At 43.0% G+C, this 13,607-nt stretch overlaps 1 protein-coding gene across 3 annotated transcripts in view; it reads right to left on the bottom strand.

The window, feature by feature from the left end:
- The window catches only part of WDTC1 (WD and tetratricopeptide repeats 1), a 62,058-nt gene that overhangs the window by 39,413 nt on the left and 9,038 nt on the right, over positions 1-13,607 (bottom strand). For all 3 annotated transcript variants that reach the window (XM_036745140.1, XM_036745139.1, XM_036745138.1), the window contains one exon: positions 7,453-7,536. In XM_036745140.1, coding sequence (XP_036601035.1) covers positions 7,453-7,536 — 84 coding nt within the window. The remainder of the gene's footprint in view (positions 1-7,452; positions 7,537-13,607) is intronic.

Below are 13,607 nucleotides of genomic sequence, written 5' to 3'. Positions count from 1 at the left end.
AAAAAAAAACTACAAAAGTCTGAGTGTCAGAACTGGAAGGGCACCTATCATCTAGATCAATTCCTATCTGCTACATAAAAAGAAAGAAAGCAAAATGAGGTCCAGGGAAGGGAATTAATTTGCCCAAAGTCACACAGCATTTCAGCAACTGAGCTGGGGCGAGAGGTGTCCAAAGCCAGAGGCTGTCTGACCAGTGTTCCAGCTTGGGCAGCTAGATTCTTTCCTTTGGTTTAGTGGCCTTAAAAAAGTTATCTACCCCAGGCTCTGCACAGTTAAGACTGAATTAACAGGAAAACTTCAACACTCTTCTCATGGGAGGTGAACAAGAGTGAAAGTAGACAAATGAACAAAGAGGAGCCCATCGGTATTACAGGAAAGCCCATGCCCAAAAAACTGGGGCCTCTCCCTTTAGAACCAGAGACAAAAGGATGTCAAGGGCCAGAACCCTGAGAGTGAGAAGGGATATCAGATTCCACCTAGTCTAACCCATACCCAAAAGGAACCCCTGCTATAACATACCAGACAAATAGTCATTGAGCCTCTGCTTGTAGCCCAATGCCTCCTGAGGCAGCCCACTGCTTTTTGGTCAGCTCTAAATGTTAGGAGGGTTTTCCTGACATCGAGTTTATATTGACCTCTTTGCAACTTCTATCCACTGGCTCACTGTGGGAATATTACAGAATACAGATTAAATTCTGCATAGTCACCTACTGATGTCCATTATAATCCAGCTATTTAGACTTCATGAATTGAGACGGTGTGAGGACTCAGACATGTTTTCTATTTCATGATCTTGTACCCAATAAAACTAACTCAATAATTAGGTTTATAAAGTATTCCAAGGCACCCTAAATGTGAACTGTATAACATTTACTAGTGCCATCTAAAAAAATAGTTCTAGGAGACAATTTGGTATAAGGAAAAGAGTATTAACTTTAGAATGAGACCTGACTCTACCTGCCAAAAACTGTCCACTCATTCCTGGGTTCAGAGGCAGCTCCAAATAGGAAGGTTACTCATTTTCCCTCTCCCTTCCAAGTCAGCCTCCTCCAGGAAGTCAACAGGCAAAAAGGTAGTGCTATGGATTAAGTAAATGGATATTTAATGTCAATTTCTGCCAACCTCCCCCCAACCATCAACAAAACTTGTCTCACACAATGCTTCCCTTAAAACTTCAAGCTTCAAGAAGGAAGAATACCAGGCCTGGTGTGGTATCTAGCATACAAGGAATATACTAAGATTTATCAATGGAAACTGAAAAGACTCCAATTAAAGAACCTGGTCAAAAGCTCTCTGGCCTGGTAACAACTACTGTAAGATTACTCAGAAGAAAAAAACATCACCACCAACACAGAACTTCTGAGCTAGAAGGGGCTCAAGGGCTCTATGGCCACATAATCTAGCCCACACTTGAAAAAAGAATCCCCTCAACAACAATCCTGACAAGCCTCGTACATCCAGTCATCCAGCCCTTTACAACTTTAAAATACAACATTTTACATTAATTCCTGTTAAATCTCAAACTGGTTTGGGCCTAGCATGTCACTCTGTTAAGACCATTTAAAATCTTGATACTGTCACCTCTCTGATTAGTGTCCACTTTGGGTTTTGCTTTATCTACAAATCTGTTAATCACACCTGTCTTCATCCAGGCCACTGATAAAAATGTTGAGAATCAAGGACGGTACACCATGTCCTTCCATTTTGACAGGGAAATAAGATCCAGTACTCTGGGAATAACTGTTCAATCAGCTCCATCATTTATATCTGTTTCTCAGAGATAGCATGGGAAATTGCTAAAAATCATCTATGCCTACAGCAGTCCCTCGTTCTATCAATCTAGAGGGGATTAAGATCAAAGAATTTGTGAATGAAGGGATTCCCTTGGCCAAATAATGTAAATACCTATAACTTCCACTAAGTAATGATGCTTCTTACTAATCCAGTACCCTTATTAAAAAAAAAAAAGTAAGGTCAATTTGGGGTCATTTTTCTTAATAAACCCATATTAGCATCAAAAGATCACCACATTCTTCTCTAGTAAGAACTCAAACTATACAAAAAGACCTAAAAAACAAATGGAAAAAAGTTATTAGAGTAGTTAGGTGACACATTAGACTAGACAGCAGTGGCCCTGTAGTCAGGAAGATCTGAGTTCAAATCCAGCTTCAGACACTTACTAGCTATATAACTGTGGGCAAGTCACTTAACTTGTTTCCTCATTTGTGAAATGGAGATAATAGCAGCTACCTCCCAGGGTTTTTGTGAGCATAAAATAAGGTAATACTTGTAAAACACTGTGCAAACCATAAAGTGCTATACAAAGGCTAGCTATTATTTTTTATTATCAGAAATCAGGTTAACTCATTAAGATGGCAAATAAAGAAATAGCATGGCTAGTTAGATAAACTAAAGTCATTCACATTGTATGTGCTTAATAAATATTTGTTGATTGATACTCAAACATTTATTAAGTCTCAGTGTGCAGGGCATTCTGTTCCCGGCTTGGGCATTTACAAAGTTTGGATAGCTCACAGTCTAGCAGGGAAATGAGATACATACAGATACCTATAACACAAAGTGACATAAGTACACGAGGGGTACAAAGTGATACGTGAGTTTAGAGAAGGGGAATCAGGGATGAGTTCCTGGTGGTTGCAAGATTTAAATCAGGCTTTAAACAAACAGAGAAGAACTCAACAGATGCAGAGAGATGGTGGTACAGATATTTCAAGCACAGGAACTAAAGAGAAGCAGAAAAATGCAGTTGGAAAGTGAAAAGTCATTTGCTGACAGGATATGAACAGGCATTTTTCAGAAGACATCAAAACTATCCATAGTCATAAGACAAAATGCTCTAAATCACTACTGATTAGAGAAATGTAAATTAAAATAACCATCTCACACCTATCAGATTGGTCAATACGACAGAAAAGAAAAATGATAAATGTTGAGGGTGATATGGAAAAATTGGGACACTAAAGCACTGTTGGTGGAGTTGTGAACCAGTCCAACTATTCTGGAGAGCAACTTGGAACTACGCCCAAAGGGCTATAAAACTGTGCGTACCCTTTGATCCACCAACACTACTACCAGGTCTGTATCCCACAGAGATCTTTTTTAAAAAAAGGAAAAGGACCCACATGTATAAGAATATTTATAGCAGCTTTTTTGTGATAGCAAAGCATTAGAAACTGAAGGGACACCCATCAATTGGGGAAATGGTTAAACAGGTTGTGGCGTACGATTGCAATGGAATACTATTGTGCTATAAGAGATGGTGAGCAGGATGCTTTCGGAAAAACCAACCAAGACTTACATGGACAGATGCAAAGTGAAGGGAGCAGAACCAGGAGAATGTTGTACATAGTAACAACAATATCGTAAGGATGTTTAACCGTGAATGACTCAGCTATCCAAGACAATTCCTAGGGACTTATGATGAAAAATGCTATCCATCTTCAAAGAAATGATGGAGTCAGAATGCACATCAAAGCATACATTTTTAAACTTTCTTTATCTTTCTTTTCTTTTTTGGTCTGTATTTCTTTTACAACATGACTAATAAGGAAATGTTTTACATAACTGCACATGGATAACCTTCTTAACAAGGGGATTGAGAAGGGAGGGAGAGAATTTGGAATTCAAAAATTAAAAAAAAACAAATGTTAAAAATTGTCTTTATATGTAATTGGAAAAAATTAAAAAATATAAAGCGCCTCGCAAATATTCTCACATTTGATCCTCACAACAACCCTGCAAGGTAGGTGCTGTTGTTATTCCCATATTATAGTTGAGGCCACTGAGGCAAACAGAGGTTAAGTGACTTGCTAAGGTCACACCACTAGTGAGTATCTGAGGCCGGGTTTGAACTGAGTCTTCCAGGAAAATGAAGGGAATAGGGAGACTTCTTCAGTTAGGAAATAATCAGAATAACTGGGTCATAATAAGGTAGCATACACATTCCTAGAGAGGCACAGATGGTCAGAAGACAGAAATGAAAGGTGGTAGTCTTGTATACATGCCTAAGTTTAGAGGCCCAGGAAACAGGAAGGGGCCTACCTGTCAGATATCTGACGGAGGAGGAAATATGATGGTGATCTCATTCAAGGAATGTGTTAAGATCACGGAAGAAAGGTAGAAAAGTCCTTCCTAATTCAACTTAAAGCATCATGGTAGGATGTGAAAAACAACTAACAGAGTTTTGGAAACATGGATTCTAGCCCAGCTGTAAAGAGTTAACACTAACGGCTGTTTGAACATAGGCAAAGCCCTTCTTAATGCTGGGCCTCAGTTGTCTCTTCCCATCCAAGCCTCACTTTCTATGAACTCAACAATGTGCCTTTAGACCGGGGGTTGGTTGGTTGTTGTCCTTCATTCTCGAAGAGGACCAAAATGACATCACTATGCTAGAGTCAAGATTCAATGTGTCCAACTGTGCCTGATCAGGCCAATATGAGCTTGGAATGCTCTAGCATAGGTCAGGCACAAGTGATGGGGTAAATCAGGACTGTCCAAAATGTGGCCTGAGGGCCATGTGTAACCTGCAGTGTGATTTATGCCGCCCACCTACAAGCATAGAAATGTACATAAATGCTTTAGTAAATGAAGCCGAAGCTGAGCTACCAAAGAGCTCTCACTAAAATGGCAAATCAAAATATACTGTATATTGTTTCAATAAAAACCTACGGTTGGACAGCCCTGGGGTAAATAACTACTAAGCTATACGCTGGAAGTAGTTCTGTTTGTTTTTACCATAAGGAAGTGACTAGATTTTAAAGAGTGTGCTTGGGATAATTTTCTAGTACAGAGAAAATAACGAGGATTCTGATTCACTTTGCACTAAGAGGAAGGACTGAATTAAGGAGAAAAAGGTAGATGGAAACATCTGGGCAGCAGTCATATGACAGCAGCATTTAGACTCCTAAAAAGAGGACAGAAATGTGCAAAGTAAAAAAAAAAAAAATGAAGCTCAGAGCAAAAAATCTCAGGGCCTTAGGGCAGAACACAGAGGGGAAAATGCCTAAGAAACAAAATGATCCAAGTAAGACTTGGAAAGCTTTCAAAATAGCCCTATGAACATAGGAACAAACTCTAATAGTATGTAGGCAGAATAACAAAATGCCAAACTGGCCAAATCCTGAACAACACAGAGATCTGGAAGTAAATAGTAAAGCCACAGAAAGTAGAAATTAGGCTAGATTATTAACTGGGTGGTACATGCTACTTGTTTGGAGATGAACTTAAGAGCCAGGTGGGAGATTAATATAAATCACACAAACTCATGACCTAGTGCTCGGCACAAATCAATTTTCTTTAAACAATCTCCAAGCTAGAAGAGATCTCAGAGGGCATCTGTGCCCCAACTTAACAGAGCAGAAATGATGTCAAACCCATCTCTAACAAGTGGTTATCCGAAGTCTCTCAGAAGCCTGGAACTGGACAGGTGATGACCTCTCAGGGCAGCCCAGTCACCTTTTATGTTTCTCCAAAACATTCATTTCTGCACAGCCGTAAGGCTTCCCATTCACCAGTGTTAGGGCTTTATGCACATGACTGAATTTCATCCTCACAGCCACCTTGTAAGGTAGGCATAACGATGACTGCTTCCCATTTTCCATTTTATAAAAGAGGACACAGGCTCAGAGAGGAGAAGCAAAGCTTGCCTGACACAAGTCATGAAACTGGAAGAGCTGGCAATAGAAAACAGGTCTCTTGGCCAGGCCAGGGCATGTATGTGTAGGGAGGACAGAACTAGCCCATCTCTCAAGCTCCAGGAGGGTCAGAGTTGATCAGGGATGGGCACTAAATCTGGCATTAATATGGTGAGCCCACCAGAACTAAGGAGTGGGGGGCAAGGGAGGCTTCCAGGTTGCCTAAGGAGGGGCAAACTGGCACAGGTAGGAAAGAAAGCAGGTTAAAGCCATGTGCTGAGCAGCAGCAGGATCCATCAGCTGGTGAGTGCCACTGTCCTTCCAACCTCAGTGACACAGGGAGGGAGAGAAGAAGGAAGGGAGGTAGACAGACAACAGGCAATCGGGTCTTCTGACTCCAAGACCTCTTTCTGACAAAACAAAAACTGACTCTCAAGCAGTAAAAATGTTCATCAGACCCTAGAGAAAGCAAACTGATGAGAGCTAATTGGAAAGAGGCAGGTGCTTTGAATACTCTTCACAATCTTCTTGTTTTTAGGCAAAAAGATCAGTGTGATTGGTTCACCAGGATGAGGATCAGAAGTGAGGGGTGGGTGGAAGGCCAAACTAAAACAGGGAAGAAAATAAGTGCAGAATACTTGAAGAGCTAGACATAAAGCAGCAAAGCCTGATGATAGGTCCACAGGCCACTGAAAGTCCTGGTGGCTGTTAGGGGGAAAGCCACTGCTCAGGATTTTAAAGAAACTGTGGATGGCAGAAGTCTCTGAAGCCTGGGAAGGTAAAGGGAGGAGAAATATAGAACCCAACTGATTTTTTTCTTTTTGAAAGAAAAAGGATGTTCCTAGACAACAACCAAACCAGCTTTTGAAAGAATACCTTGTAACTGTGTGATACGTCATCATTTTCACATGCATGACCTCATCTGAGCCTCATAACAAACCCTGAGATACAGGACAAGGAAGTGTATAACTGCAGTTGCACAGATGAGGGAACTGGAGTCAGAAAAGTTAACTGATCCCTTGTCCAGGACTCTTTCCACCAAACTAGGTTACCGCAACAAGGTGGTCTTGTAAAAGTAAATCTGACTAAATCTATTTATCCTCCTTTGGTCAATTCTGCCTTCGGGACATCTCTTAACATGCTGTTTCTCTCCTCTGACACTGGTATTCACCCTGTGTAGGCCCTCATCACTTCATACCAACAAGCCTGCTGGTGGGTCTGCATGCCTAAAGTCTCTCCCCACTGCAATATGACCTCTACTGAGCTGCTGAATTAACCTTCCTAAAGCACAAGTCTGGTCATGTCACCCCGTCCCATTCAATAAACTCCAGGGGCTCCCTATTACCTCTAGGATGAAATATAAAATCTCTGTGAAATTAAAGAATTATACTGAATGTCCTCTGAGGCCCCTCCCAACCCTGACATTCTGTATTCTTAGCTCCTCTTCAACTTGAATGATATGTGATTCTAATTATGTGAGTCATGTAAAGCCAGAAAACAGCCAAATCCAGGATCAGGGAGAGAAGAGTTGTATGGTCAACAGTCCTTCACTCAAGTAAGAGAGAAGAATGTGGAACACAGATAGTGCAGAAATAATTTCTACTGGTCTTCTGCAATCATTTGGATTTTGTAGCAGCTTTACCTTTTTAGTTCAATGCGGGGGGGAGGGGAGGAAGTGAGGTAGAAGTGTAATTGACCTTAAGGGGAAAGCAAGTCCAGTTTTGAAAAGGTGTTCTAAGCAATCCACAGTGGGTTCCCTCCCATCCCCTAAGAGGAGGCCATGTAGCAATTAGGTTACCTGCAGCTCAGCTTCTAGGCCCAGCCGTCGGATGAAGGGGTCTGTGACATGGTAATGCCGCTCGAAGCTCAACGCACCCCGCTCCTAGAAAAATGGAAACAAAACCAAGGTTTTCAGTTTATCAATTCAGTTTAACGAGTCTTTCCTGGAGCATCTATCACATATCCAGCAGAGTGCTAAGTAGTGCAGGAAATACAAAGGAAGACAATGAACTGCCCCTAAGGAGCTCACAATCTACTGGGGAAGAAGGCTGTCACGAGCTTCCAAGCAGTAATACGGAAAAAACTCTTAGAATGGCTTTAAGTAGCTTAAAAAATACCAGGTATTTCCCTCCTTTGTTTGCAGAGGTGGAGAACTACAGGTATAGAATGGTATGTGCTGCGGCATCAGACTGTGTTGGCTCCTTTGCTATTGTACTTTTCCCTCTCTTTTTATGCTTTGTTACCAAGGATGGCCTGCTGGGTTAGGGAGTGGATATATTTGGAAACAACATGATATAATAACAAAAGACATCAATAAAAACTCTAAAAAAAACCAGGTCAGGTATCATTATTAAAAGGCCTGGTAAGATACAATCAAGTGTTCATAAAAGCAAAACAAAAAACCTCCTCCTGCTGCTATAGCACCTCTGGAGTAGGTTTTGTACATCCTCATTTTACACATTAGGAAACTGAGACCCCAAAGAGGCTACGTGAATCATCCATGGCCACATAACTGATGAAGGTCAGAACCAGGTACTGACTATGAGTTGTACAGGTATTTGGAGAAGAGACTCAATGTAACCAAAATAACATGTATGTTCAAAACTCAATTCTTCCTCCTCGTGCCCCCAGTTCTGCTGAGTATCCTTCCAATCATTCAGTCTGTAAACTTCAGGGTCATTCTTGATTTTTCTTTCTTCTTCAGGTATAGCTAATTACCAACATCTGTCACTTCTACTTTCATGGTATCTCTCTAATCCATTTCCTCTTTTCCACTCGGATGGATACCACTTTTGTTCAGAGCCTCATCCTCCTTCCCCAGAACTAATGACACAGCCTCCTAATTGGTAGCCCTGCCTCATCTCTTCCCTCTAATTCTTCCTTCATACATTTTCCTTAATACACAGTTCTAAATTATTCTCGTACTCAAAAACTTTCCATGGTTGCCTTCTGCCGAGGCAAAATAAAATTCGAACATCTTAGCTTCATATTCAAGGCCCCCACAATCTTTCCAAGCAATCTTTCCAGCCTCAGTTCATACAACTCCAACCAAAAGAGGCTCATCACTACTCCACGACACAGCCCTTTCCCTTTTTAGTTTCACTGTTTGTCCCCCCATGCCTGAAATAGGTCCAGGTACCATGTCCTCCACTAAGCCTTCCCTGATTCCTCCCCTCCCCGCCCCCCCCCCCCTGCCATAGAAGTAATCCCTCTCATTTTTCCTAACCTCTTCTTTGTATTTAATTTTATTTTTACAAATTGTTTGTTTATCAATAGCCTTTGCTGTTACATCCCATTCATTTCCAAATATATCTTTTATTCCTCTCATCCCTTGTTACAAAGATGAAAAAAGAAATCAAATCACTGCAAGGAGCAATCCTGACCCCAGGGAACTGAGGAAGAAACATGTGTCCTCTCTTTCAGTGGGAAAGAATGGATTATATCTGGGGTGAGATGTACGCTGTCAGGCAAATGGTCTGGTGTTTACTTAACTGTATTTCTTTATTGGGCAGTGGAATAATGTTTAGAATGCCATGCCTGGAGTCAGGAAGACCTGAGTGCAAATCTGGCCTCAGACACTTACTAGCTGGGTGACCCTGGGCAAGTCATGACACCCTCTCTGCCTCAGTTTCACTATATATAAAGTGAACTGGAGAAGGAAATGACAAACCACTCCAGTATCTTTGCCAAGAAAACCTCAGATGGGGTCACAGAGTAGGACAAGATTGAAAATGACTGAACAAATTTCTTTATTACAAGGCAGGTTTCTATTGAGGGAAAAGCAGTTATTGAAAACTGACAGCAATGGTTTTTTTTCCCCAAGGAAATAGAAAAGAATCAGCTCAGCAAAACCAGACACCACGTGCACTGCATGTGACACCAAATAAAACTCTCATGCTCCCTGCATCCCCCCTCCCCATTCTGCCACGAAGGGAAGGAGAGGCACTCTCTCGGTTGTGTGGGGCTGTGCAGGGTCAGTCTGGGTTTGCAGTTCTGTTTACACGGCTGTCCACTGCTCTCCTGGATCTGCTTCCTTCCCCCAGCATCAGTTCCTCTGGCTTCCAATGCTTCTCATTTCTTATGCAAGTAAATGCTCTCTCATCTGTGGTAGAGCTGTCTGGGAATATGTCTCACTCTCCTACAAGACTTGAAGATCCATGACAGCAAAGACTTCATCATTTTTCATCTTTGCATCACCCAAGAACCCTGGAAAGAGTAGTTCCCCCCAGACCACATGTACCCACATCCTGCTTCCAGCCAATCCCCAGACAGGATGATGAAGCCTGGCAACTGCTTAGGAAGTGGGGGTGGGGGACAGCTACAACTGCTGAAGACTCAGAAAAGAACATTTTCTCCATCAAAGTCCTTTTCTGTGTCACATGGTTCAACATCAGAAATGGAGAGAATCTTATCAGTGGAAAGGCCCTTAAAGATGGTATTCCCATCTGCTTGTGTTGTTGAGCAGGGGGCGGCTGACTTTTCCCTTGGTCTCCCCAGGCCTTAAGCACAGTGCTTTGCATATACTAGCTTCATGAATACTTTTTCCCTTCTTTTAGCAGCAAGCACAGTGCCTAGCGTATACAAGACACATTTTTTTAAATGAAAAAGGAAACCTTATTGTGGGTTGGAGTTTTAGGTAAGGAAGAGCTGGGGCTTGAACTAGGCTATGAAGATTTCTGACAGGTAAAGAGTAGGGAGGACATACCTATGTACATCAACTTCATACCTCTGGACTATGAGAAGTCAGGTTTTCAGAATCCTGAAGTCTAGTCTTTCAAATATGCCAAAATCCCTTCAAATCACTTAAAATCACATTTATTAGCACTATAATAATTAGCATTATTATTTCAAATCACATTTATTAGCACAACTATTTACCCAGCAGTCCATCCCTGTGGCATCTCTAAAACACCTGCTCAAGATCTCTTAATCCAATAGCACCACTCAGAGCCTTTCCCCAAAGAGGTCCCATTCCCTTAGTATACCTAGCTAATCCTCCACCCCCCACCCCCCCAAGCTCTCATCTCCTTCACTAAAAGCACTCCTGAAATCTTGCCTTCCCCATACAGTCCTCCTCGGATTAATTAACTAGAGGAGATTTAGTGAATTCCTATCATCCCAAACTGTCCAGGCACAATGACTCTCCCTGGGATGCCCATACTACCTAACGCCGCCCACTGCCACCGCCCTGCCCCCACCACATATCCATGCCCTGTGTGTGACACAAATACACCAGAACCTCCCTGTAATTTGACAACAGCACAGAACTCCATCCAACATGGAGCTGGGCCCGATATCTGAGCATTTCACTACTTTGTTACAATACAATCCTACAGCAGAGACTGACTCTATATAGCAAAGTACCAGTATAACTACTGCCCCCATTCACCTGTAAGTTTAAGGTTTCTACTTGAGATTGGGAGTTCTCAGGACACACGGCTCATCTCAGTTAACCACACCTAGCACACTAAGCTCCGGCTATTTTCAGGCCACCACAGGAAGCAGTGCCTGCTCTGAGGAGGTAAGAATCTAATGGGAAAACAACCATAGGTAAAAAGATGCCAGAGAACACATTCAGGCTAAGCACCTGTGTGCTTCAAAACTCTGGGTTTCAGCCTCTAAGGTCCCTTCTAACACCAAGATTCTAGGGCTACGACTGTGCTCAGGGAATCACAGAATCTCAGGGCTGGAAAGGACCTCCATCCACCGCCTCATCCCCAAGTGGTCATCCAGGCTCCATCCAAAAGCTGCTAGTGATGAGAGAGCTCCTACCACCTCCCCAAGGCAGCCCATGACACTTTGGCATAGTTCCAGGAAGTTTCTCTTTACATTCAGCCTAAATCAGCTTTTCTGAAACTTTCACTAACTAGACCCATGACAAGAAAAAAAAAGACACATCCTAAATGTACAATCTGTATTTGAACATTACAAGCCTAACAATTCTGCCACCTGGTAAGAACGTGGAATATCGTCCTCACTTAACAGAGGAGGAATCTGAAGCTCAGACAGGTAAAGGCACACCACCATACAGAATGTATGTGGTACACTAGTTTGTCAAATGCTTTCTCATTTCATTCTCACAATCAGTAACTTAACAATAATTCTCAATATCTGACAGAGGAGGAAATGGATGAGGCTCTGAGTGGCTGAGTGATGTTGTGAGCATGGCAACAAGAACAACATGACACACGGTGTATGGTCACTGAAGGCAGTGTGCAGGCACCCACCCTGAAGGAGACATAATGAGTGTGTTTGGGGTGTGCGCTAGAACAGAGCTCCAGAGTCAGAGGGCAGAGCCAGGGCCAAAGGGGAGCACTTAGGGAAGAGTCTCACTAAGACGAGTTTACTAACAATTAGGCCTGTCCCCAAAGCAGGAGGAGAACCCCTAATCACTGGAGGAAGTAAGCGCATACAGCAGTACAGAAACATCAAGGAACACTTGGATGGCCACATTCAAGGGGGTTTCTGCTCAAATATAGGTCTCAGGTAGAGGAGCATGGCCTCAATGGCTACCTGGTCCATCCATCCCACTCTAGCCTCTGCCTCAACTTACCAATAAGGAAACTGAGACCCCACGAGGTCACTGTCAGGAGAACTGTGCTAAGTTCTAGTTCTTCTGACAGTGAGTACACTAGTGTTTCTACTAGTTGTACTGGCCCCTCCTTGGTAACCTGCCTAAGTCACAAAGTCAGTCAGCAGCAGGACTGGGATTAGAACCCCAGGCAAAGTCCAACTCCAGGCTCCTGCACCTCCAGCCAAGCTCCTCCCCAGCTGCTCCCAGGCCAGTGCAGAGCCATTTTACACCCCAAATGTTGCTCTGGACCCTGGGACATCATAATAACCGCTGACATTTACAAAGTGTTTGTAAAGAATCTCACCGTCTACTCTTTCATCTGAGTCTCAACCAGCTTGTGAGGTATTCCAGGGAAGGGAAGGACAGGGAATAAGCATTTATTAAGGTCCTACACTACAGGCACAGTGCTAAGTACTTTATGGATATTATTTCCTTTGATCTTTCTCAAAACCCTGAGAGGTACGTGCTATTATGGTCTCCATTTTACAGCTGAGGAAAGTGAGGTAAACAGAAGTCAAGTGACTTGCCCAGGGTCATCCAGCTAGGAAGTGTCTGAGGCTGGATTTGAACTCAGGGCTCCCTAACTCTCCAATCTAGCCACCTCACTGCCTCTAAAGAGAGGTCTTAACACCCCCATTTTACACTGGAGTAAACCTCAGTCCAGAAAAATGAAGTAACAGCTCATCAGCAGAGCTGTGGACCCTGGGCTCCTTCTCCCTCAGCCCCAGTGCAGGATCCACAACACTGCGCTGCCTCTCCCGGTACAGAGTGAGTCAAGCCTCAAAGTTCAGATGAGGTAACAGGAGAGAGCTGCAAAAGGCCTTTGGGGTCACTGATGGAAAGCTAAAGGTGATCTGGTTAGCCCCCTCATTTTATAGACAATGGAAACGGAGTCCCAGAGAGGTATTATCAAGAGGCTTAGTGGAGGCCACACAGGTAAATAAAATAGTGGTCTCTGTCCCAGTCTATCTAAACTGCTTGCTTCAAGAGAGTGGGCTCTGAAGAGAACAAAGCTATCCAATCCAGATCCACCCTTCTGAGGCTGAACTGAGACTGGAGCCTCCCAGTGCGTTTCAGCACTGCTTCCCAGAGACCCCTTCTCACCAACCTGGCTGGGCTCTTTATTTAGCAGCAAAGTCACAAGCAGCCAGTGATGAAGGGCTCCATAAAGCCAAACCCCCAAGGGAAAGGGAGAGGGTATGGTACAGAGGAAAGAGCACTGACCTAAGAATCTGGGGGCCTTTGTTTGAACTTTGGCTTTGCTCCTAGCTCACTGAGGAACATGGAGTCACTACTCCAGGCCTCAGCTTCCTCATGTGTTAAAGAGCAGACTGAACTAAAGGATCACTAAGGGCCATCTATCTCTAACATTCCGTATT

This window comes from Trichosurus vulpecula, chromosome 2, assembly GCF_011100635.1.
Source record: "Trichosurus vulpecula isolate mTriVul1 chromosome 2, mTriVul1.pri, whole genome shotgun sequence".
Lineage (NCBI taxonomy): Eukaryota > Metazoa > Chordata > Mammalia > Diprotodontia > Phalangeridae > Trichosurus > Trichosurus vulpecula.
This window is presented reverse-complemented; position numbering and strand designations above follow the sequence as displayed.